Source organism: Anopheles stephensi, chromosome X, assembly GCF_013141755.1.
Source record: "Anopheles stephensi strain Indian chromosome X, UCI_ANSTEP_V1.0, whole genome shotgun sequence".
Lineage (NCBI taxonomy): Eukaryota > Metazoa > Arthropoda > Insecta > Diptera > Culicidae > Anopheles > Anopheles stephensi.
Window position 1 is genome coordinate 6,054,871 of NC_050201.1, and position 27,325 is coordinate 6,082,195.

At 46.5% G+C, this 27,325-nt stretch overlaps 1 protein-coding gene across 6 annotated transcripts in view; it reads left to right on the plus strand.

The window, feature by feature from the left end:
- LOC118507656 (neuroglian) overlaps positions 1 to 27,325 on the plus strand; it is a 42,972-nt gene continuing 15,647 nt past the window's right edge. For 5 of the 6 annotated variants that reach the window (XR_004905707.1, XR_004905708.1, XR_004905712.1 and 2 more), the window contains exons 1-4: positions 1 to 123; positions 3,359 to 3,624; positions 13,361 to 13,661; positions 13,737 to 13,863. Coding sequence is in view for 3 of the 6 variants with exons in the window: in XM_036046473.1 (XP_035902366.1) it covers positions 13,538 to 13,661; positions 13,737 to 13,863 (251 nt within the window). In the remaining 3 variants the exon portion in view is untranslated. Of the gene's footprint in view, positions 124 to 221; positions 367 to 3,358; positions 3,625 to 13,360; positions 13,662 to 13,736; positions 13,864 to 27,325 lie in introns of those variants that run through there. The other variant, XM_036046571.1, reaches the window with a different exon arrangement.

A 27,325-nucleotide genomic window follows, 5' to 3' on the forward strand; every position in this document is an offset into this window, starting at 1 on the left:
GCTTCGCAAGCGTCGATGCGTTCATCTGCTGTCCCAGCGCAGTTCATTTGTCTTGAACGTCTCGAAGCGTACGGATGTTTGTCCGTGCCGTCGCGGCCAGTGAGCAGTGAAACACAGTTGCAGGTTAGATAGAGTGTGGCAACACACAGCGCGTGGTGTGGTGCATCCGAGGACACCCTTTTGATCACCACGTTTTTCTAGCCTATATTCCGTTGTTATTCTGCCGCAACCAGCCCATCTGTTGTGTCCCTTTGGACGCTACCGGTTGGAAGAGGGAAGATTTTTTTTATCCCCGGCGTGTACGAAGAGTTTCGTTGTCTGCGTGCGTGTGTGTGTGATCGTTGTGCGTTTGTGTATTTGTGTAGCGTAAGTGTGCAACGCGTGTGTGGATAGCGCCAGCCGAATATTCCTTCAAACACGAACGAACGGCCAATCATCAAGCAACCACCCGGTGCGCAGACATTCTGAAGTAGCGCGCGAGGAGATGTAAATTGTCCTGACGATTTTTCCTTCTACGGTCCGAGTTTTTCCGGGGCAGAAGAGAACTGACGACACCCGGTGGGCGGTTGGCCGGCCCTCCAGCGTAAGAAAGTTTTGGGGAAAAACGGTTCGGCAGTTGCATGTTTAATCCCGACGAACTATTGTGAACCACAATCTGCCTAAAAACGATTCTAAAGCCTTTCAAGAGCGAATTAGATTCAGATGAATATTATTTGAGTCGGAGTCCTGACGAGGTCGAAGATTTTTTTGGAGATGAACAAATCATCTCCACCCAATTGTTTGGTGGACTGTGTGTGTCACCACTATACACGAGGTCTCGCATTTTTCCAACGAAGTCTGCAAACTGTGATTATTGTTCAGGGGTCCGGGCTATCGAAGTTGTAATTGTTTGTGTCGAGTTTCTGAACATTTTTTTTTTGGTTTAATCTGGAACTTTGAAAAAGCGATCTGAGCAAATACTTCGAGATAAAGGCGAGCAAATCTACATGACCCAGGACAGGGACAGGTGCTGGGATACAATGGAGATTCGCTTACCCGGAATATTGACCAAGAATTTTGATTCTTCTTGATGATGATGTTCTCCCCGGTTTAGTTGTGTCTTCCGGACCTTATGGGTGTACGTATGTGTGTGTGTGTGTGGCTGGGTAAAAAAGTAAGCACCAAAGAAAGGGGGGTTCCACACGATATAGGGCGGTGGGGGGGGGGGGCTTCCAACCAAAAATTAACGGTACTTCTTACTGAGCTCGCTCTTGGTATGATGAGTACCTTGGGCTTCTCGTTGCAGTTTTTGCTTCGTGCCAAAGAAAACGATTGTAGGTAGGGAAGAAGTAGGGGAGCCGGAAGATATATCTGATGGAACTTTCGGAAGGTAAAACATTTTTTTTAACTTCTCACAAAACTCAACAAAGCTAGCTGTAAAGCCAAACTCAACTCTACATTGTAAACGCCGCCCCCGCTCGGACTACTTCGGCGGCTCTTTAGGGCTCTTTCCTATTGCAATAAAATACCGGCGTCGTCTGTGGTTTTTTGCCCGCTTCTTTCGTCCCCTTTCGTGTGAGGGAAGGGGTTTTCCAGGAGGGGGTAGTGATACGCCACACGCGGTGGGTAAGCGTTGGAAGAACTCGGGAAAAACCGACCCAATTCTATACACTTGCCTGCCGAAGTATGTGCGCGCGCGTGTACCTTTGTGTGCCGTAGTATGTGTGTGTGTGCGAGTGGTGTAGAAGCTTTTGTTTCGTTTGGCCGTGTTGCCGATTTGTTGTGACCAAAATTTGTTTCTTCCGATATTTTCCCACGAAATGAAGAATAATTGATTAGTTTTTCTATTATCGCCTTAAGAAGAGCTTATTTGTTGTTTGTGGCTTACTCATACTCACAGACGCCCATAGCGAAGGTGTTCTCACGGGGGGTTCTTCTCACTGGCAACAACACTTCCCGAGACGCCACCGTCCTCACTCACGGCGAGAGACCCAATATGACGTAGCAGAGTTAGAAAATGATTTTCCGGACGTTTTCAAGCTTCAAACGGAAGTAAATTTTCCTGCATTTCCCAAAACAATTGAGAAGTAAATACAAGCGGATACTACTACTGGATATATAGATGAAGGCGTCTTGACGTTTCTCACTCAACACTCACCTGCGTGAAACGCGCTTTCCTTTTTGCTCACCACCGGGGGAGACGGTGCTTTATGTATGTGAGGAGGGAGGTTGGTTGGAGGAAAGTGTGTGTGTGGAGAAGGTTTTTCTCCCCGAGTCAGGCACAACCCCCAGGAACGCACAAAGCTTTTACACGTTGCGTGTGGCGAGTTTGGCGTGGGGGGGAGTTTTGCAGTAGGCTCCATCTTCCATTGCGTTGCGCATACCTCTCTCTGTGTGTGTGTGTGCATGCCGGGCCTATCCGTTTTAATTTTTTTTGCTATACAAACACTTTCTTGGTGTTAGTGGCGCGAGATGCGTGCATGTTTGGGCGCGCCGCACCCTTAACAATAATTCCATCATCATCGTCATTCACCCCATCTACGATCGCGTGTAGGTGTGTGTGTGTGAAAAACGCAAGGAAAATTGATCGTGTTTATGCACGCAATATATTATAACATTCGGTTCTATTTTCATTGCTGCGTGATGAGCAAACAGCAACGTAAATCTGGCTTTAGTCAGCACACACACACACATACATGGAAGCATTAAGGTGTTTGAAAAGAACCGTTGCAATAAGGGGCGTAGATCGAGATCGAGAAATAGAGAGCGAGAGAGAGAAAGAGAGAGCAAGAGACTTGAAGAAGGCTTCTACTGCTCGGCCGTCGTGTGTCGGCGAGAGCGAGACAGTGACAGCAGATGTCAATTTTTAGGCGTCGTCGATCGAGGTTGATGCGTGTGTGCGTGTGCTTTCAGGTGTGTGAGCTTTTGTCCGGTCCCGTACACCTTCATCTCACCTGTCCAACCGCACCCATGTGTGTGTGTGTGGCGTTGACCGGTTGAATCGTGTGCATCGTGTGAGCCCCTGTTGTTGACGTCATTTCTACTAGCCGGAAAAACACCTTACCACCATGATTTATCTGGCCCCCTTTTTCCACTTAAATTGGAAAGAAAAACAAAGCTGTCGCAACATAAACTGAACCGTAGTAAAGAAATAATATTCGTGTTAGATAAGCGATCTTGTTGCTGGGCGTCCAGTGTAAGGTTGTTTTTCTTTTATTCGTACGAAATTGTGTGACCAATCGTGCGCTTTGGCGGTGGAAACTCGTGGAGACGGTGTGGTGTGGCGCGCATCAGAACAAATCAACCAGCCGTGTACGTGTGCGTGTGCATTGTGATATATATATTCTTTATTGTTTTTGCTATCTTTCGTGTGGTGTAGCTGTACAAAGGAGAAGAAAAACACTGTACGTCGATTACGAGCAAAGGTTCAGTGCTGCTGGTGTGTTTTTGTGCTTGCGTCACTGTTTGTGTGTTCGAAAACTCCATCATCAAACCCAGCAGCAATCAACCTTTAAGCGTGGCACCACCGTGCTGCCGGAACAGAAGAAAAGCGGGGTTAAACCGTGTCACATACACCAATCAAACGAGAAGCGTTCCCGAAGGATAGGAAACGAATACCGGATTCCATTTCTGCGTCTAATGCTGGTAAGTACAGTGTGTCTCAAAACAACCTTTCTACCTTTTAAAAGTAAAACATATTTTACATGATGACGATCTTGTAAACCAACATAAACAAAACCTCTTAACATAAACAACGTAAAAATAGGCGGCAAGAAGAAAGCAGCAAGTCCTGCTGTGCTTAGAATAACCCCTCGCTCGGTAAGGGTGTGCCGCGTTGTTGTCGGTTAAAATTGAGGTTTTGTTGCGCAATGTGTAATTCATTGTGTCTTACCAACACACACACAAAACGCGTCGTTCCTTCACACATTAGCCCCCGGTAGCTGCAGCTACTGTTTTTGTGCCTCCGCATGTGTGTGTGTGCGTGTTCAAACTGCACGCATTTCTTGATCTCGGATGCACGCACTCGAGCGCACCAACACAACCGCCATACCGTCATCAGCACCAAACAACCACCACCCCTTAGAAAAACCGGTTTACGGTTAGACATTTTTGTACCAAACACCACCACCCCACTAAATGACAGCTGCCAAAACTTACTGTTGGGTTCTCGACAATGGATTGTTTTTGAGGGATCGCTCAAACACCGCCGGATGTTTGATTCCGTCCCGAGGAATGTGTCACTACCACTTTCACAGGACTGACTTGGAAGGCTGTAGAAGTCCTCGATGTCCCCATCACTCTAGGGGACTTCCGGGAGAACGCATCAACGCCGTCACTTCATCTCAGTTGTGTCCATGTGAACTCTGACACTCTGAGACTCAAGCAGGTTGGCCCGTAATTCTAGCGGGAGACGCCTTCATAGTCGCAATCGTAGCGCAACTTCGCTATAGTCTATCCGTCAGTTTTGTACCATAACCCATGTCTCAGAATCGTATGAGAGTACCAGGACTGAGATCATCGTATCAGCTCGTAGACGTCGTACTTGTTGGTGTGCATCTGCTGTCCTTCCACCTCACATACTGGGCCTGAAAATCGTCCTGAGCAGATACTTCCCATGAAACGGCATTAAGAGGATATTGTGAGCTTCGAACAGGGTCGTATTTGAATTATAGGACTGCACATGTTCAGTACAGACTCATCTTCGACCACCGGTATATCCACTATCCAGTAACGTCAGGCCAAATGGAGGACCTCGTGAGGTTGTAGATCACATCCGAGCCCTTTAACAACTCCTATGCTGAGTTTGTCCAACAATTGGAAAGAGAGAATGGTTTCCCTAACTCTGCTGCACCTGCTTCCGGCGGCAAGCGATGTGAAAATGAAGGTTGGAAGAAACAAAACAAAAAAGAACGCACACAACCATACACATTCCCGCATGCAGTTTTCACCCCTCCGTGTGTGTGTGTGTGTGTGTGTATGTGTGTGTTAGACAGCGGGAAACAGTGCAAGAAAGTTGTCATTTTAAAGCCACTCCGAGAATGACGAGAGCCACAGCCACAGTGAAGGACCCATTTATGATACCGTAATGATGCCCAACCATAAAACTCTCAAGTGTGTGGAGCAGTGCACCATAAACCATCGCCATAAATGTATGTGGGGCTTCTGTGTGTGCCGCATGTTTGCGGAAGACGAAACAGGGCACAAACCCTGTGCTGTTTTCCAGCTCGTAAGGGGTGTGTGGCATCAGCCACACAACCTTTTAACTAAGCCGTTGCTGCACCGTGAAGGTGAAGCGGTGTATGGGGAGAGAGCGGAAGAGAGAGGGGGACCGAGAATGCACAATGCAATTAGTCATCGAGATTGGTGGATTTTAGAGCAGGAAAAGGAAGGAGTAGGAGAACCAGTCGGTCGTCTTAGCCTCTGTGCTAGTTAGTGAGGCCTCGCGCAAAGCATTGCGTCACGTTCATCGCGTCATCGCGGAGCTGTTGGACAGCGTGAGCGAGGATCATGATGAAGTCATAGGTCTGTTTGTGCATTGTTGTACGGCGGGACCTTAGTATTACGTGTCCCCATCATTCTGTTTCATCGGTTAATCTTTAACTCCCAATTCGGTTCTCTTCTACACTGCCAACTCGTATAAGTCTCGAAAGAGAGTTGAAATTGTACTTGAAGTCAAGCGTTTTAAAAATTGATGGCGGTTTTTTGTACTTCAGATCGTGAAGCTGATAGGTTACATCCTGTTATTGAGATTAAGCTATACTTGGCAGTAACAAAGAAACAAAAACTGAAGACTCCATTGGAAATATTCCGGACAGTGGGCATACAGAAGAACACGCGGTCCAGGAAAAAACAAAATGAAAGATGCAATTTCTGGTTCCTGCTGATGGACAGCAGCAGCAAGCCTGGTAAAGGTCACTGTACCTTGAACCATCATCGCATTTCTTCGCCACATACAATCTTAAACCCCCTGAGCTCCCGCGAATCTCCGCCAACTCATCCGGAAGTCATGATAAGCATTATCGGGGGTTGTAAAATTGCATTCCCAAAGCAAGCAGCGAGATTACTGGACCGGTGTATAACGAGATGATGATGGGGACAGGAAGAGAGGGAGAGAGCTGTATATAGGTCAGACCATGTTGAATGGCAATCGTGTAGAGAACGGTGAATGATGTTGCTCAAGATGATGGGAACGAGATCGTTTTGCATTTTAATTGGCTGCAATCCGTGCCTCCCTCTCTCTCTCTCGCTCTTGCTTACTGTGGATTACTTTTATTGCTAAATGAGAATGGTTTTAATTGTATGAATGCAACCATTAGGGTTTAATCCGTGCTTATGCACTCTTGAAGGTATGCCGGCCCTCAATTACGTCACCGCAATATAATTGCAAGAATAAGGTGTTCTAAGGTGGTCCGATAGTCAAGGCGGTTGCGACGTCGGCAAGATCGGATATCAAATCCCATCCAGAGCGTCTTCCGGTAAGCAGAACTAACTATCCAGTTACGGCTAATCAAAACACTGGTGGATCCAAGACCCTTGGATTACCTAAGCAGAGGTTGGAGGTCTCCAACACATCGAATCAGCTGACTTGACCAAATGGAGATGTTATGCTAATCCCGTTGTGTAGTTCGGGGCTCTCTGAAGGATCGAGGCTCCGAGGATCGCTCCGGCTACTTATAGGAAGATATGCCTCAGTTTGCTTCCGAATCTAAGTCCGCCTATGAAGCTAAGTTAAAAAAGCCAGTGATGGCCGACCATGGCCTCTTGAGGTTGTAGAGCCAAAGAAGAAAGAAGAGGTTATCAAATAACCCACTATTAAACCTGCATCATCTTGAAGAAATTTAAGTTGGAAAGTTGACCATATTCTACTGACTTGACTCGTATCTCTCGTATATAAACACCTACATAAACTATAAAAAATCGCGTGATTGCATACTACCAGGCGTTAGCAGAGCGTAGAATGGTGTGTTTAGTTTAAAAATCTGTATCCTATCACTTTTCTGTCACAAAATCTTGAGGAAATCATTATCCCAGAACAAAAACACAAAACTTGATAGAGAAAGTGTAGCGCTACTGCAAATGGCACCAGAATTGGTCTCTTGTTCCCGGATGAGATCAGTAAAGATGCTGCAATGAATGAAGTGAAGATTCATTCTTTTTTTATATCCTTCTCGGGGGAGATTGGATGGGATGCGGTTATTTTCGCGATGCACACGGTTTGACATAAATAGAAAGCGTCAATGGGATGTCTTGTTTTGTTCGCACCCGTGTGCCCCGACAGCAGGGTGAAAAGTAAAACGGATCTCGTTTTTTGAGGTTCAAGTTCGTGCTTGGGGGGGTTTTCGCTTTGTGTCCCTGCTTGAGTTGGATAACTTGCCAAGGAAAACAGCCAAATAGAGTTTATTGTGTCATCATCACCCTGGGACCAAGTTGCAAGCGAAGAACAAATGCACTATTTTTAAAGTTGGTAATTTAAATAATGCTCTCACCCTCCAGCAAATCAATTCTTCTTCCAGTGCAGTCGCTTGTAGGGATGATAGAATTCTCTCCTCCAGAGGAAAGGATTCTCCCGCAAGAATTGAAAAACGAAAGCGGATGGTGCATGACATCATTTTGCCCCCCACGTGGAGAAGAAAATGAGGTCAAGCTGAGGAACGGCCGCCGCCGATCGGTTCCAATTTTATTTCCCCTTACATTACGCAAAAATGTCTAACCGAATTGGCCTTGCTTTTCGCTGTGGATGTGTGTGGGGTCGATGAAAATAAATTCTCCTCCTCCCTCCCCCCCCCCCCTTCTTTCCCTGTGCCACCGCCGCCCCTGTCCCCCCACGAGTGTTTGTTTTCGTTTGTGAGATCGAGCGCGTCCTATGTTGCGACAGGGTTTGTCGGCAGATGCGAATCGACAACCCCATATGTGCGTGTACACCGCCAGAAGCGGAGAAGGAAGATCTGCATATGGGAAGTGTGATGACACCGCGCGAGGGTGTATACTTACGGAGAGATGCTCTCTTGATCATTGAAACGCCATCGGGCCACAGGGTTCTATTAATAGGAGTCCTCCGCATGTACTCACATTGAAAACTTCGATTATTCATCGCTTTCGCTTCTTTTCTTCTCGCTATTGCACTCAGGCATGTGGTAGAAGAATGGGCACGACCATCAGAGTTATTACATCTGAGTCCAGAAATAATCAAGATTTGCCGGATTCGTGAAGAATAATTCTGGAACTCTGGAGATCGGAAACTCTGATTGAACCCAGGTTCTTCAACTTCAGAAATGATAACCAACACTAGCCTCTGTGTCAGATACATCAATTTTTCCTCCCCAAAGAGATGACGACATCGCTCCATCTCGAGGACATCCAAAGGAAAGGGTTTTCCAAACGTTTTCTGTGTCCCCAATAGCTAGTAGTGGTGATGTGGGCGTAAGCGTGTTGATACCACAGCACACACACACACTCAAACAAATCACAACGCCGGGCGTCTATTTGTAGCCAGAGATCGAACAGAAAAAGAGGCGTCCCTCTGTTGGTCTGTTTTTCTTGCCTCGGATGTGTCCATCTTCTTTTTTAGCCTGCCATCGAAGGGAAGGTGGTGATATCATCCATCCATCCAACGTAGTAGACAATTTCTTGTTCGATGTTGGTTGGTGTCCCGAATCAGCTAACTGACCTCTGCTACTGCTCTCTCTCTCTCTCTCTACCTCCCCCCTTGGTGTCAAGCGAGATAATCTCGGCGATGACGAACCTCGGCCATGCACTCCTCACACACTGCCTGGTTGCGAAAAACCTTGGAATGTCCGTTTGGAACCAAAACACGATATATGGCGTGCTTGCGTGTGTGTGTGTGCCTGTGTTGTTGTCCGAACAACGAAAGCAGACATCTGCTGCGGGCCAAGACAAATGAGAGAGAGAGAAGCCTCTCATATGTACGGTTGCGTTTTTCGGACAGTCGGCTAATGAGTGGAAATGGCCCAACACTGACTGACTAATGAGGTGTCGATAGACAGCAACATTGTCGAGCAGATTATTACCTCGGTTGAGATATTTGTGGAATTTCCAAAAACAAAAAGGAATCCTAATTAAAATTGGACCGTGTGGAGTCACTTTCCGTCACCTCGCCGTGTCTCGTACTGTGCAAGACTCCGCCGATAGTGAAGTAATATTTCGCATAAATCCCGTCTAGACACAGCGGGTGTGTGTTCCCCTAATGACTTTCATTTGTTTTCTTATTGCGCTCCGGTCCTGATGATAGCACTCCTCCTCCGACATCCGGACGCGCTCCCGACGTCACTTTTCCCCGGCTCTAGATTTAATTACTTCCGGACTTTCTTGAGCCGCGAAGAGGCGTTGGTTGTGAAGCCCCTGCAGTATGCTGCTTTGCACCAGACCTCTCTTTATTAAATCCTGTTATGTCCAACGATGTGCTTCCACCGTCCAGAGACCAGAACGGGGCAGGGTTAAGTTGAATGACCCCATGACATATCTTATTAGTTTGGTATTGCTTGTCCGCTGTCCTGTGACAGTCGCTTCTTCGAAGTTTCTTGAAACGCTCCAGACAACCTTTAGCTCTCTCTCCCTTAAAGGTTTTAAGGATCATCTACCAAGTTGAGATTTTGATGGATCCTATTGGTATCTTCCTCAGACATTGTCTGACATCTTCTTCTTCTTCCTCGACCTGCCATTTCTGGATTTCTGTGACTTGATTTTACTCGTAGTCAGCTCTGCGTACAGGGAGGCGGTCTCTGATCGGATTTGAACCCCGGTCCTGTCGTGTGAAGGACAGTGCCACCAGACCTCCGCCTGAAATCTCATCGAAAAAAAAATTCAATCGTAAAAGTTGTCGAAAATTGGTCTCTAGTAGGGGGTAGCCTCTAACTTCAAAAGTCAGAAAAAAATGACGGGCAGCGATGTACGTGTCATTTTACCGTTCTGTAACAGGGAAAAAAAGCTTTTTGATGGATTTTTCACCGCGTGAGTCAGCAAATTTCAACAGAATAAGGATGCATAAGGAACTCGCTCACCGTACGATGTCGTCCAAAGTACATCAGCAATGGAAAACGGAAAGCAGACACCCATTAGTGCTGTAAACGTATTTCCGACGCTTCTGTGAGCAGTTTTAGACGCGCCCAACTGTCTGCCCAATCTGACTGAAATAGAATTATGCTAATTATTGTGCACACAGCAAACGGGGGAGGGAGTTTGTGCCCACGCTCGCTGCCTAACTGTCCGGAAACTGAGTCATTACACCTGCGAAAATGGTGGATAAATAAAGCATATGAAGTGTTACATTGAGTCATAACTTGTACTGCGCAAACGAGACAAGCATTTTGCGATGGGGAGGGAAAATATATAAAATTTGACCCAGTGTTCAACGTCTTAAGATATTCTCTGTACACTATCTCGATCAATATTACAGCGCAAAAATCTAATATTCAGTGTGTCCCCCAGCGTCCGAACATGGCCGCCTGCAGGGGATTGACGCAAAGGGATATCCTAGTCTCGCTTTTTTATTTGAACAACGCACACACTCACACATATGGTTCTAGGTTCACACCAAATGACGTCATATTATCTCTCTGCAATCATCAATATGGGGGTTGGGAAAGCATGATGCACCATTTTCCCCAAGGACAGAGGAGACCTCTCCCCGGCCATTTTTTTTTTTTTGGCTTAGACTACGTGTACATGAAGTCACAGTTGCGGGGTGGAGATAACCCGCTGCGACGGTGATGCATAATAAATCGTATTTAGTGAGCTAAATCTTCGTATTGGGACATGACGGTGTGTGTGCGCCCTATGCTTCTCTGGGCGGTAGGAACATCCCCGAAGAACACCAAGGGATCACCTTTGGTCTATGATATGCGGCTTGATGATTACGCAGTAGAATTTTTCTCGTTCGGAATTTTGCTGGATTCGGGTTGGGAATTGTGTCCGGGATGGAAGCGAACCGTCTAATAGAAGCATCGAAGAGTTCCAAAGAATTGCACTGACAAAAAAAAGGATATTGGAACGGAGGACCCAGTATATCTCAGGTGCCTCCATCTGGATGATCTCTGTTGAGTGATTTGTCATTCCCATCGGGCGTAAGAGGAGGATACTCCGAATCAGAACTTTGTGTCCCGAGGTGGAGCTATACCGGAGATAACCACTTCACAAGAACCAGGAAGTTGACATTTGAAATGAAAAGAGTGGTGGTCTACGGGTTGTGTCTCGCACGCCGAAACAGTAATCTTGCTCGCTATTGGAGAAACTCTTCGTCTGGCCGTGTTCTCGTTTGCTGCTAACAACCGCAACATTGTCCGGAGCAGTGTGCAATTCACTGGCTCCTGATGTCTGGCGAGCTGCTGGATATTGCGGATAGCACAAAACCGCAGACGTAAATTAACTTTGTCTTGTCGATTACGCTTGCCCGTACCAACGGGGCGGAAATTGCATTTTGGTCATCCATTTAGCAAACGTCAAACAAGAAGGACCGCACCGTGGACACATCCAGCAGTGCTTTTCTGCATAATAATATGTCTCTGGACCAAATTGAAGCTCTGTTCCGTGAAGTGTGTGTGCCTGGTGGTAAGAAACATAAATCTTAATTGCGCACACACATCAAAAACCATCAGAGGCGCTCGGTACCTACCACGAAGCATCCGCCTCCTTTACGACGCGCTCTCTGGATATGGCTGGATACTTCCACACCACTGAGACCGCACTCGAAAACCATAAAAATGTGAACGATTTCTGATTTCTCTGGCATTTCTTGTGTATCTCTTATGGTCCAGCAATAAACATCGGGCACTTCTTCCTGGCACCGTTTCGCGGTAACCATCTGGATACTTGTGGACCGGGTAGTTCGATGGAGTAATATTTATTTTTGAAGTCAGCATCTCAAGCTGATGATGTCACACCCGCCGTCGTCATCTTCACGCACAATGCAAGGGTTTGTAGTCTCGTCGTTGACGCGAGTACTGCAGCTGGAAAATGAATTTAATGCTTATTTTGTCATGTAATCCTATACCCTTGAGCATGTTGGAGGAGCGAGAAGTACCAGAGGCCCAAAGGGTTGACAACGCCTATTTGCGGGATCTGGATCGCGCTTTCCTCCAAGGCTCCAGAAATTGGAGAATAGGAGATCAACACACATCCAGTGACCTGTGGATGCCTTGGGATATATAGCTATTTTTTTGTTGCTGTCGGTCGAATCAATGCTCCTCCTAGCTATTTAAAGTCTCGTTTGCGTTCATATTTCAAGTGGTCATCGCTTTTCGGTGGGCGTTGAAAGATTGATGATGATGATGACAGTCGTCGTACGGTATGTAAACCCAGAGCAGTGAGGAGTGCTGGACGCGGGATGGGGGCGGAGGCGAGGTCGTGATCTTAATTATACCCGTCTGTGGTGTATAGTGCCTTTATCTGTGCGTCCAGTTTCTAATAATCGACCGTTTTAAGTTTCGTTGGGTGTCGCCATTTTGTTGTCGGTCGGGTGCAGACAACAATATGGAGGCTTTAATATGTGGCTAATAGGCTCTTCCCAAGGGTGATGTGTATGCAACTCTAGAATTTAGAGTAGTTCTTAAATATCACGTTTTTCGAATCTAGAACCTTTGTCATCCGAAAGGCTAACTTTGATGTCCACAATATCTTCACATATCCCTCCACAAACATCAATCAACAATTGGCTAAAGTTTTTTAGACAACCGGTTAGATAGACGGTTCGGTATGCTGAGGGCAAAGCGTCCCGAGCGTCGTGAAGTCGTTCAAAAGGTGTTAACTTCACCTCTTCTCACACACGCGAGATCTTTAGCGTGATCTCTCCCCCTTCTGCACGGTGTAATATCTCTCCAGCCGTGTCTGGTAGAAGGAGGTGGATAAACAACGCGCAACATCATACTCTGGAGCTCGTGACGGTTGACGGTTGTGGCTCTATGCATGAGTGAGTCTCGCTGACATGCGGCCGCGGCGCTGCAACACAACAGAGCCAGAGTGTGTTTGGTGGCAGTCGGGACCCCCCCCCCCCCCCCCAGGCCAGTAGTGAGGTTATACTCGCTCGCTCTTGCGCTGGTGCGTGTCGTCGTGTTGTCCGGTAGTGGTAGTGTGGCTTGTGGAATGGGCGTTGGCCTCTCTCACGCCGTGTGCGCACGCTAACTCTTCGCTCTAGCCTATCGAGCTGGCTCTAGAGATTGTGGGTTGGTGTGTGTGTTCCCCCCCCCCCCCCCTCCTCCCGAATGTGACTTAAAACGGAAACTTGGGAAATGGTTGTATATATGTCAAGCACACAGAAGATTGACCCTTGAAAAGATTAATCTCGCTATCTCTACGAACTCCCGAAACGCTAGACGAAAACTCTCGATGAAGAGCTCTAATGCTTCTCTTCCCTCCATTTTCTTCACAGAGCTAATCGAAAGCAACTTCGATTCCGCTAGAGATACAGACTTGGGAGATCCGCCGAGATCTTCATCCACTCGGATCCCCCTTAAAAACTCCGCCACAAACGTGTGTGAGCGCGTGTCCTGGTAAGCGTCCGACGGCGTCGTCCTCTTGGTGAGGACAAACACACCCCTCATTCCCGATGTGGACGACACACCATCGAACCGGCCATGTTGCCGGTGGCCGCCATCGTTGCTCCACGGCCCAGCTACTCCTAGCCGCCGCCATCATGCTGATGCTCAACGTGCTGACAGTGCACAGTTTAAGTAAGTAATCACACACACACAAAACCTCAGCGTGTATGCTAATCACCAACGTTCTTCGATATGTCTGTATTGCAGTACATTCGCCGCCGCGCATCATCAAGCAACCGCCACCGGACGAGATGCTGTTCCAGGTCGCTCAGCAGGGCGAAAGTGACAAACCCTTCCTGATCGAGTGCGAAGCGGAAGGTGAACCGACACCGAAGTAAGTAGTAGTAGTAGTAGGATGGGGCTCGCCATAGTCCAAGGAACGGCAGGATTTATCCTGCTGCTCATTTTAAGTTCACTAGATCACCACACCCCTTAGGGGGGCAAGGGGAGGGTACGTTGGTTAACACCATGGCCCATTCTCAACGGTTTGTGTTGCTCGCCTCATCGGGACACTGCGCGATGCTGTTGCAAACTCCCTAGGAGGTTCGTTAATTCCTACCCCTACGGGGGGCGGACTTGAGGGTTGGGTTCCGACACGTGTCCACAATCCTTTGCGAGATTTAATTTAACTCCATTTTGATTGAATACGAACAATGAGAATGTGGGTGGGAGATGATGTAATGGGATTGTTAGTTTTTTATGCTGGTTGAGAGGGACTTTGAGGGGATCCCTTAGAATAGAATAAAAAATGTTGAAGCGCATGGTTAAGCGGGTTGCTGTGGAGTTGAGGAATGTGTGGCAGATTGTTAATTTATTTAGAGGATCATTTGTTTTTTTAACAATAGTCTAAAATGTGCGGAAAAAAGTCCACAGCCACGTTACAGCTATCGATATTGGTGTATAGTCAGGATGAAATAAGGATATACACACAAAAAAGCGCTTTACACAGGAATCGTTTGATATATAGTATAGCCGAGAGGGAGAGAGAGACGTAAGGAAGGAAACTTCACCTCCTCGCCAGTACGATTGTTCGATTATATTGCGCTTTTGGCAAATGGCCGCAAGGGTGGGAAGTAAAGGGAAAAATTTGATCGATCGAAATTCGCCTGTCGTTGAATTCGATTGTGTGTCTGGCTTTTCTCTTCGCCCACGGGCTTCGCCCAACTGTCTGTTTCCGGGGTTTTTCCGTCGGTTTCCTTTTTTTTGTTGTTGTTGTTTGAACTGGAATTTATTCGTTTCCTGTGTGGAGTAGACGGGACTTTGTTTTTTGTTCTCCATTTTCCGTCACTGTTCAAATAACAGTAGCTGCAAATCGAATCTTCTCCCAGTAAACGGTTATTCCTGGCTGTCCGTTATAATGGCCTGTTAAATAATGTGTCGGCGTGGAAATTGATGATGGAAGAATGATTTTTTTTTTTAACTGCACTGTGTGTTTTTTCGCGTTCGTGATGAACTCCCCATTAGGGTTCAACTCGAAGAAAAAAAGGAACGACGAAATGTATTGATTTTCTGATGTTTTTCCAGCGAGGTACATGCGAGTCGAATGATTCAACTTACAATGCGAACAAAAAAAAAAAAAAACGATTGGAAAATCATTCCATAGAAACTATAGAACTGATTGTCGAGCTCGCGGTTTCATAACTCGGTTCGTTTTAATCTATCCCTCCCATATGTCACACTTGTACGAGACCACGTTTTGTTCGAAATAATCCACTGCAACTGGGTCGTCACACACATGACGGATTATATGATTAACCCCCTCTTTTGGTGCTTTTTTTTGTTTGCTTCGCAATCCGCGCCTGCATTCTCTCTTCCTTCTATGGTGAAGAACAGCCACACATTCCTTACAGTATGTGGTTTCGCTCTAGAGCCCCGTTTACTTGGAGCTCTGATGTGAGTCATCACAACAGACGAGATTACTCGGACCAAATATGGGGGGGGGGGGGCTCACAACGGGAAGAGGCTGGTGCCGGCGACCGACGCGAGATGAACGGCTCTACACTTTCCTCACGTTCGCGATTTTATTGAAGTACTTGGAGTCGGCCAGTTTTATTGGTGGTCGGGCCTTAAAGTTCGCGGTTAAAGGTGCTGTTTTGCGCTGCTTCACGGATTATCACCAGTTAGAATCTGCCATTTTAATTGGTAGGCTAAAAGGTCGCCCCCCCGCCACTGGTTTAATTTTTATTACAATATTGCTCCATGGTGGTGCGGTCATAGGTTGCCAATAAATGTCTGGCTGATAATGGTTCTGCTGATCAATATTTGCATTTCTTTTTTCTCGATGCGATGATGCGATCGCGATGCAAAAGTGTAAATAATTGTGAGCCGTTTGGTTGTTGTTTTTACACTTTCCAAGGAAATGGGAAGCATATTCCAGTGAAATTTACTGGAGCATAAGACATCCCCCTCATTCCGATGGGTATATAGTTGCTGGACGTGCCTGAATGCGGCTGAGAGAGATAATGAGAGTAAGATTTATTTATGAGTGCACGGCGGCGGGGCATTGCCAACAAACAAGCACACAACAATCTTGTTGAATATGTGTTTGGACATGCCCCAATCACAAGTAATCAATATAGGCGAGCGATGCATTTGGAACACCAGAAATTACCAGGAAAAAGAGATGCAAACATGTTTCCCGCGATCCAAGAATTGATCCCAGGATGGGTGAGAGCATATTGTTACGCGCGCATACGCTTACCAATCACACCATGAGTCAGCTTCCCGAGAGAGCAGCTTTATGTTGAACCCATATCTACAATTGCTTAATCTTGCTGAGCAAATATGTCCTCCGAAAGGGAACAGAAAGGCGTGATAAAATAAAATCATCAAATAATCACGTTTAGAGCATAAACATAAAATAATACATCAACGAACATCATTCCACCATTCTCTTCGTTTGGCGTTAAAGTGAGAATACATTTTTAATCTGGGTTTCATTTCTTATAAATTTATAAAGACATTACTTCCTGCTTTCTTCCTACCTGCAATTCTCTCTCTTTTCATCATAGAAGATGATGGTGTGTGTGTGTGTGTGTGTATTGCAATCGAGAAGGTGTAATCACATCTCAAACAGTAGCGCTCCCAAGACCCAGAGGTGGTGGTGTACGACCGCCGACGCAACATGCGAATATCGATTCGACTCTTGGTTGTCGCTCACTGGCGTGGAAAAGCGTGAACCAAGAACTGGGCAAACGAAGAACCGGGGACGACCATAAAAAGGAAAACATTTATTCTGCTACTTCCCTTTTACGTGTTCGTGTTTTCTTGCTACATTTATAACTGCTTCTGCTGCTTGCCCAAACGGTGAGAGTAGTAACCTTCAAAAACACACAGAGATACATAGAAAGGTCGTACGTGGGGGGGGGGGGGGGGGGGGGGGGTTTGGCTCTTACATGCAGCTATAGAGCATAAGGGGAGCTAAGGACTGCAAATAAGCTACAGCGAGAAAAAGAATCTTCTTGGGGGGATGTGAGCAGAGTTTCACTGTTGCTACCTGACGTGTACTCTGGCTTGCGAAGACCCCGTTCTCCATCCGTTAGTGGTGGCCCGTTCGGTACGATTATAGATCAAACCGAGTTCCCCGACCCAAGACCACCACTGCTGGTAATATTGTTTTATGTGTGTTGTCTCTCTCTCTCCCTCTCTCTCCCTGTGATGTCATCCAATGTAGGAAAGGAAATAGGATGACTAGCAGCAAAAAAAGGGATACATTCTTGCGTAGGTTTCTCGTTAGGATATGTGTCTGATCTTGAGACACATCGACGAACGATGCCTTCTTTCCCTCGTTGGCGCTGGGTATATATGTATCCTTCCCAACACTATACTACTGGTCGCCCCCTAATCTCTCCCAGCTGCCTCGCGCCTATCGTTACTGCCACTATAAACGTTATCCTTTTAAGGCTTTCCGTGTCCCTTTCACTGCACGTCAGAGTCACCAGAGGCTATAGTTTCTCGTGCTGGGCGAAACCGAAAAGAAATGCTGGTGGTGGTGTAACAGAGTTGCTTTTTGCGCATACACACACACACACACACACACACACACACACACACACTACCACTACTGCTTTCGGGCTAGACTTTTGGCGACGACAAAGAATGCCAGGACATTATACCAGCGTTTTCGTCCTTGTCGTCGGCATCTCGTCACACTACACCGTTGTGCAACATTGTTTCGGGAGGATGAGACATTGGTGCCTTGGTGGATGGCGAATGACGAGAGGGGGGAGTCCTCTCTCGATCGTAAACTTGGCCCTTCTTTTTAGTGCTCCAACAATCTAACCTCCACGGAAAGGACATCAAGAAGTAGGTGGGAAGAAACTAACTTTCTTCTCTCTTTTCCTGATGCAGAGTAAGGCGAGCTCTTTTTATCTTGTTGGGGACATCTAAAAGCCTCTTTAAAGGACATTCATGTCTAGGGCTTTCCGTGGCCCCGAAAGCGTGTGAGGACCACGCGGCGAACGGAAGGAGGTGAGGTGTTGTATGCAGCAGCACACTGGTGGCATGTGTTGCGTGTATATTGGTGCGCAGGTCCTGCTGCCATGCTGCTACTACTGCTCACTCGTCCATTTTCCCTCTCTGTCACTCTCGCTCTCGGTCCCCTGTCACGATCCATTGTGACGAGTCCGGCGTGTATCGGGCCAATCTTTCCATCCACTGGGTGGGGTGGTATTGTGCGCCGCTTTGGTGGAAAATATGCGGCATTTCCACACGCCGCGCGCGTATACATTTGTGTGCGTGCTTTTATATCGTAGAGCGTGTGTGTGTGTGGCTTTGCCGATGGCAGGAAAATGCGGCAAAATATATACACACCAAACACAACGGCGGCGGCGATGATGTGTATGGGCAAAATTATCGATTTTTGCCAGAAACTCTCGCTTGTATGTGTTTGCGTGAGTGTGTGGGTATGAATGGTTTTCCCGCTCGAGGACACAAATTCTGCAAGAGGAGGCGGCGGCGGCCTCCCTTAATAACGTTTCGATAGGTAAAATGTGCTTTTGTGTGGTTCGTTTGATTTTCTCACCTTGTTTTTGTTGGCTGGAATTGCCGCCTGTTCTGTCTTTTTCAAATCTTGTCAGAACGATGGTTGTTTAGTTTTTGGTTTTCAAATTAAAAAAAATAAAACTCAATTCATGAAGGTTGAAAAGAAAAGTCGACTCTGTATCATTTCTGGTTATTGGCGGCTCCTCATAGAATTTGAGGCCTAGACGAATAAATAAGAAGAAAAGTTTAACTAGTAATTCATTATTCGCAGTTAGTCCAACTTAATAACACGATTTTAGTCTATATTCTCCACATGCTTTTGGAGAAACTGAATTTAAATTCTTCAAAATGGTGGTCTTGCAAAAGACGCTTTTGATTGGTACAATTTGAAGTCTTTTTGATTGATAACTTCCTGTTGAAGGCACGTCAAGAGAGGCTATCAATAAATGTTTGTCCTGAGAACAGCATAGAATTGGGACAGTCCGGTAGTCGCCGGTCTTCACGACACGCTTATTAAATCCCATCCACGGAACATCTCCTCTGAGTAATAGGACTCGACTATCCAGCTACGGCTAAACGAAGTCCTAGATGTCAGTAATGGCAGGCCCAAGATCTCTTGAAGTTGTAGAGCCCAAGAATCACTGTTTGAAGCTCCCGTGGCTGGAAGTTGTTGGTAGTCTTTCTCAGGTCATAAACCAAGTATCTCCATTCTATCCAGCTACGGCTAAATGTAGATAGATGATGTTGTCATAGATGTCAGTAATATCAGACCCAAGATCTCTTGAAGTGGTAAAGCCCAAGAATCACTGTTTAATGCTCCCGTGTGGATGTTGTTGAAAGTCTTTCTCAGGTCCTAAACCAAGTATCTCCATCCTATCCCGCTTCGGGTAATCGAAGAGTCAAAGGAGGTCAATAATGGCGTGTCCAACAACTCTGGTGGTCTCTTAGTGCCGAAAAACTAATATTAAGTATTTAAAAAATGAAGCTCTCTTACGATAACTTGCTACCAGTGTTCCAGTGAGATGCACTGTAAAAACTTCAGATTTTCCATTTCTCCCTTGCTCTCGCCGGCTGACAGTAGTTAGCGACACCTAGACGTCGGCGGGACCAACGAGATGACGGCTGGTCCCGCGCACTAATGGGTGTGTATCAACGGAGAAGGTTAATGTATCAATTACAACCACGCACAGACACACACACAGACATCACGATGTGCCTTTTACCACTTACTTCGTCACGGGAGGATGTAATACACGCGTTTCCCTTTGGCCACCCTCCCCCGGGCCTTGTTTGTCTGTCCCGAGCGTGAATAATGCACGCGGCAGCGAAGGAAAGTGAGGAAGAAAAAAAAACAAACAAACCAAACACGCACACCCAGTTCTCGGTTTGAAACTAAAAACGGAGCAAAAGGAGGTTATGTTGACTGGACCTCCTTCTTCTGCTTCTTCCTCCGCCTCGCAAGCCCCGTGAGCGCGCGCACGACGGACGCACGCGGATCAGGTTGCAGCGGCACTTTTCTTTCACCGTCTTGGTTACGTGGAGCGGAAGGAGGGGGGATGGGGCGAGGTATTATGGGGCGGGGGGGAACTATTTAAAGAGTGCACGACGCCACACGACACCCTCCGACAAGAGGATATGATAGGCGCGCGGCGTACGAGAGACGTCGTCGTGGGTGCGCAAGTGGTTTAAGAAGGATGGACTGAAGAAAACCCAAAGGGCAATACACACTCACGCACGATGAAAATGCATTGTGATTGGGAGGGGCGAACGGCGACAACTAGGTTATAGAGCTGTGAAGGAGGAAAGCGGAAGGATGTGAAACACTGAGCGAGGAGAAGGGAAATTCGGTTGAGCGGCGGAGAAGGATCACGTTCTTAAGCACGGTCGTGAAACATTCCAATTTTTTTTTAAATGGCCTTATTAAGAGTCACCCAAAACGCTTGAACCGATTTTAATGGTTTGTTTTGTTTCTTTCTCCTTTATTTTCATTGTTTTATTATCATTTTAAGTTCTTTGCTCCGGTGGTTTTGTTATGTTTTTTAATGCTCTTAATATGCTTGGTTTTCTCCTTCAATTTTCATGTCTTTTTAATGACTTATTAAGAGGTAAACGTACTGTTAAACCAGTGTTTAATGTTTTTTCTTGTTTTGTTTTTCACTTCTTTTTTATTGTTCATTTATAATTTTACTGCCTTTAACGGGCGTTTCTTGTGATGTTCTTTTTCCCCTATTTTTAAAACGAGTTTTTAGTCTCTTAACAACTCTTGTTTGCTCGTTCAATTTTCAAGGCTTTTTAATGGCTTAATAAGAGTCAAAAGATTTTTTCAACCGGTTAATATAGTATTATTAAAAAGAGAGTTTTTTCACCCTTATGCCTATTTTTAAATAAATTTTTAGAAGCCAAGAAACAATTTTTTAATCCTTTAATTTTTATTTCTTCCTATAACTCGACTTAATTCTTCGAATATTCTTGTTCATATTGAAAAGTTTTCGTTTTCTATCGAATGTTCTCACCTGAATCTATCACTTACATATTGTTCATTTGCTTTATCAAATTCCTTCCAATGACTTCTCGATGTGAAAAACATACCGTTGAAAATAACATTTGATTGAATTAACTTTTATCTTTTCGGTTTTATTGATTGCGCCCGAACGGGCAAACACCACACCAACCAAGAACTTTGAACCCACGACAGCGTACCCAATAAACCTCAATTCATGCCACGGGTCCCCGGTCCTCAATAGAGGTGCTCGTGAAAATTTCGTCAACCTTCCCCGTCAATCACGCAATTCTGGAAGGCAACTATTGATTGTGCTGATATTGATTTGTTTTTTATTTATTTCGTGCTTATTATTGCCCAATATGGCTTTGACTTGATGCGCAAGAATTCTGGAGATCTCTTTAAAATTACACTGATTTATCGTTACTTCCCGGTTTTCTGTTGGACGAGTAGTCATATTATCCGGGGGCGATGCGAAAAGTTTTCCAATAAATAATCCGTTAATTTAATTGCACCCGTGCGGTCGTCGTTGATTCATTTGCCAATAAGCGAGGGTCGGTCTCTAAAGGGCGGGGCGCGCCTTAATGGACCCCCCCGAAGTTTTGATGGGAAAATATGACACGCACGCATCCGCGCCCGGGACGGGACGGGGACCGTATGCGGGCAATGCTGTGGCAACTCTGTCCTCGGCTTTAAGAGCATCTTAAACCAATGGAAAAATGCAATGAACGAGTCCCTCTTATTTTTGCGGTTAATTCTAATTCCTAACCTAAACACCTAGTCCCAAGAGTGTGCCTGTCTCATCCACGACGGTGTACACGCGTGAAATCGTACCATTTTTGAGGTTAATTAATTTCTCCAACATTCCGGCGAAAGCCAATTTTCCGCTGTTACTTCGAAGCAAGGAAGCTCGAATCCATCTCTCCCTTATATTGGTTGTTGCCGTGGCACGCGTGCACCAATTTTTGGGTGCAGAAAACGTGGTGGTGTTATAACAGCTGGTTTGAGGGTAGTAACGCGTCCCGAACCCGTATGTGTGCGTCTGTGTACCTAAAGGATCAAGGATGTGACCGTGTTTCCCATATGTGAGGGCACCCTTCAGATGATCTTTTGTAAGCGCAGTGGGCCGGCTGGCTGCTCAGAAAACCATCTGTTCAACGTCCAGATGCGTTGGTGGCTGCTGTATGTGTGTAACGAATCTTTCATCCCGGCTACACACTCCAATTCTACCCGCAACCACCGAGAGAAAAACCCATAAAATCCAGTCGGGAAAGGATCAACCAACAAAAAAAAGGGTCACCAGTGAGTGTGTATGTGTGTGTGTGCGTGTGTGGGATAATTGGTCCGTCGTTAATAATTGCCGCTTCCGAAACGGCGCGCAACCAAACGACCCGGAGAGTGCCCGGTCGACTGGAGTGATCCGAGGATTTTAGACACTTACCAGTAAATGTGCATTGTGTGCCTCCTTCTAGCCCAGGCCCTCTCGGGCCACCATTAAGGTGGGTGAGGTCTTTCGAACACACACACACAGAATGCTTGCACCTCGAGCAAGTTGGCGGCAGCAGCAGTAAAAACAGCCACCAAAAACGGCTTGACCTCTGCCGTGACCGGCATGTGTCAATGTTTCGTTTAACATGCCCGTTTTAACTCGGGTTACTGTGGCCAAACGTCGTCTCCGTTACACCGGAGACAATGAGCATATACACGTGAGCGGTGACCCCTTTTTCCCTACCAGAGCCCCGTACCCAGGGTATGGAAAAGGAGGAGGAGGAGGACCGTAAAGGTGAGCACTCTTGCACACGCGAATAATGCAACACAGCTCGCAGGAGTTGGTTGGTAAGAATAGGTAACCTAAAACGCCGTTACGACCGGAAGGAGTAGGTACGAGGAAGGTCGGAAGGTGTGGGACATGGAATACGGAAGGAGAAGGTTTCGTTTTGCCTATTACAGAGCCAGCGAATCGTAGATGTGTGCTATTTGGTTGCAGAGCCAATCTGGCCAGGTTGTTTGCGTAATGTGCTTTTGTGACGGTTTCTAATATAATACTGGCTCGTTTGAGTAATGGCTTACTATGAGGCGACGAAGATATCTCTGGAGATAACTGACGTAACGGCAAACGGCAGGATCTATTTAATTTCCTGTTTTAAATCTTGGTCATCTGGACTCTGAACTCTGCGACTATAGAAATATCTTAGAGGTATGGGAGTTCTTGGACGAGTATTTTGAACACAACTAAAAACTCTTTGATGCGAAGAAGATATCTCTGGAGATATGTGACCTCATGGCAAAATGTAGGATCTATTAGTTTTCTCATTTTAAAAGTTGCAAACCATCTGGACTCTGAACTCTGCAACTCTAGAAATATCTTAGAGGTACAAGAGTCCTTGGACGAGTATTTTGCACCCATAAAATGCTCGCTGGAGCAAAGAAGATATCTCTGGAGATAAATTACTTAACGGCAAACGGCAGGATTTATTGAATTTCTTGTTTTAAAACTTGTTGGTCATCTGGACTTTGAATTCTGTGGTAATAGAAATATGTTAGTGGAATGGGAGTTTTCGGACGAGTATTTTGTACCCAAAAAAAAATCATCCGTCATCTGGACTCTGAACTCTACTGTTCTAGAAATATCTTAGAAGTACAAGAGTTGTTGGACGAGTATTTTGTACCCAAAAATATACTCGTTGGACCCACCCGTCTACACACAAAAAAGAGTTCTTGGACGAGTATTTTGTACACACAATAATTGCGGTGAAGACGATATCTCTGGAGATATCTAACCTCACGGCAAAATTCAGGATGTATTAGTTTTCTTATTTTAAAATTTGCGAGCCATCTAGACTCTGAACTCTGCTACTCTAAAAATTTCTTAGAGCTATGAGAGTTCTTGGACGATTATTTTGTACCCCCAAAAAAAAAACTCGTCATCTGGACTCTGAACTCTGCAACTCTAGAAATATCTTGGGGGTTCAAGAGTTCTTGGACGAGTATTTTGCACCCATAGAGCAAAAAAAACCTTACATCATAGCAAGGGGTAGAAGGTTGCGCACCATTTTCCCAAGTGTTGTTTTTTATTTTGTTTGACACCGTAAACGACCTGACAAGGCACCTTTGGCAAAGGATAACGGACGTGTGTCATGTCTCCCAAATTCTAGACACGGCGTATCCTCGCCCTACCGTGTGTGAGACTATACTTTCCGCTCCAGTGAAGCGCAGTGCCGCGCGCGTCCAGTGTCCGGGGTGTGTATGATGATGTGTAGGGCGAGACGGAACTTGGTGGGAAAAATTTATATTTATTTAAATGCACCACTCTAGCCATGGTTGTCCGAATGTCCTGTACGAAATATTATTGCGACCGGCAACCGTACGACAAACAAGCATATGGTTAGAGGGGCTGAGACATCTCGTGTCTCTCTCTCTCGCTCTTTCTCGGATTGAGGTACGATCCTGTGACAAATCGATTCGTCCAGACGGTACCGCACGTTCGATGATTGTTTGATGTGTTTTTAATAGATGTTCTCGTCTTCTTAACAACAACTCTTTCTCGTTCAGACCTAGCAAAAAAAAAATGTCGCCGATAGTGCAATCCAGCCAATGTCGCTTGAAGGGCAAATTTTCTGAACTCCGGTCGAAATCGCCTCCTGGGGAGGGAATCCAGAGCCAGCAGAGGTTTAGTTTTATCGTGTGCAAATCGCCAGTGAAGCACAGAAACAGCCACATAACCCGCTTCTTCGGTAGAATCGTTTGAGGTTGACCATTTTAACCCAAGAAGGAGTTAGCAGCGGTGAGCCACACTCACTTTCGGGTTCGTTTGCAAGAATTAATTCATTTAGTGTCCTACGCAGAGAATTAAGCGAAACCGGGGTGGGCAAAAGAAGGAATAACAACAACAAAAAAGGGTCACTTTTAACGTGTCTACCGGAACCCCCGGTTTCGCGGGTCCAGCCGCCGTCAAGCCGCCATTCGCGTTAAAAATAAAAGTTCGGGTCATAAACGGGAACGGCTCCCGGGCCCGTGTGTGTACCGTCGTCCGTCTATACGACGTTCGCATAAATTTCTGGTGTCCAGATGCCTCCGCATTATCGCGGGGTGAGAAGGGGGTGACGGGAGCTGCGGCGAACGGTGTCTCGCGGAGGGTCATTAGTCAGGCTTCGGGCTTCGGACCAGCAACAACGAAACCGTCGCCCCCGGGGGCTTACCCTTCCCGTGTATTGATGCCGGGCAAGAAGAACCCACCACACACACTCTCACTGGGCGCATTTAATCGCCTTCGCCTGAGCCCCGACTTATGGTGAGGCTTAATTTATGTTCTTTACCCCTAAAGAAGGAGGTCTCGCTTGTGGTGGCTGATGGGTTCAGAAAATTAATTCTACTTCTGCACCCAGCGCGGGGGAATCCTGTGAAGTGTGTGTGTGTTTGTACTCTATGGACATCCTCAACAAAAGGCGTGTTCCAATTCAAAATGGCAAACGTTTGGACGATGACAGTTGTGTCCGGGTCTAGAGAAAGTCGTATAGATACCCACTTTAGATTCATTTCCGCTATCAAGAATTTGTCCAAGACTTTAGGATTGAGCAAACATGAGGATTGAGAAAAAAAATGCCGCCATTTCGAATGATTTGGGCATGGGTTTAATAAGGAGGGGGGGCATACACTGCTAGACAACACATATACCGGCTTTTTTTTCCTAGCGCTGCTCCATTCTCTATCTCCGGATGTTTCGCCATATTAAAGCCATATACAGTTTTATTGGCGTAAGCGCGTGTGTGTGTTTCCTATTTCAATATATGCAAACATTCTTGCAGAGGGGGGGGGGGGTCTTTTCCCTTCTGACCACGCCACCAATGGAATATGATGAAACCCTAGCATCGAAAATGGCACAAATCGCGAACTATTCCTGGTCCGTCCCGCGAGGTCCGCGCCTATGGTGGATGGCGACAGATTACGTAATTGTATATAATTTGAATATCTTAAACAGCAGTAGTTTACTACATGGTGGGGAGACCGCCATTCGGGGGGAGTGTGTTGTGTGATGTGCGCGGGCAAACACATAATCGGTCCAAGAATGTACGGTTTCCATCAAGAAAAGATCTCGCTCCACCGCAAGCAGACCAGAGAGTATGCTTGGTCATCATCCAGCGTATGTGGACGACATCTCAGCAAAAGTTCTCGGAACTCGGTGGCGTGACATCATCACACTTCCACGTTCGCCCAACACTGAAGCTAACCGGTGCAGATGTGAGGAAGACCAAATTCAAAATTTCCTCGCGCGCACCATGTTTCGACACGGCTTCTTCATTGGTGAAACGTCAACGAAACAACGCGTCGTTTGGTTATTGGTACGATTTGTTTCAATCCTTCACGAACGAGCGCGCACCCTCTCACCCGCAATCGTTGCTTCTTCTCAGAACAAATAAACTAACTTCACACGACGCGATTCGATGGGCCGAGGATGCTGTGTTGGAGCAGGCGGCGGTGAAGCAGTAACGTCAGCGAGAGATCGCCCTTCTCTTAAACGGTTTTGTAAACGAGCAATCTATGTCAGTGACAGCAATTCGAAACGCGCGGCAACCATGTCCACCATGCGTTTTGGTGGTCGCACAATTGCTGCCTGAGGGGAGGGGATACCCGAATTCTCGTTGTTGCACTCGACCACCTGTCAACTGGTAGATTTCGTCATCTCTATAACCTCCTACTTCCCTTCTTCTGGATGTCAAGATGTATACCATCGATACACACACACGCACCGCGTTTCGCCTGTCGCACTATTTGAGCGATGATGTCACTCTCTAGCCCCTATGCTACGACTCTTCCTCGCTGTAAGGTCGTACACAGGCAGAGATATAAATATCGCGATCTATGTGGATATGCAATATGGACCCCCCCCCCACTCCCCCCCTCCCGCATCCAACACTAATATGTAAATATATTTCTCGTCGATGACGCTATACACTGCTGGCGCTGCAAGGTCGTCGTCATGTGTTCTCGGCACTGTCATCCCGACCCAGTCCGGGGCACATACATACACGTACACCCTTAGTAGTTTGCAGCCGGTTACAAAATTCTGCCGATCACCGGGACATCCATCGGTGTTAACCGCTTCCACACCTGGTCGCGACTCATTAAACATCGCCGGTTCGCCGCCACCGAGGGGGAATGGAATTCCGTTCTCATTACCGGTTGTCCATGTGCATTGTCAGTAAACACATCAACGCGCGCGCGCGCGTCACCTGCTGTCGATAGTTATTGCACGTGGTTGGTTTTGCTCGCAAAGAAGTTGTACTGGACAGCGCCCTGACCTTGCAATATCCCT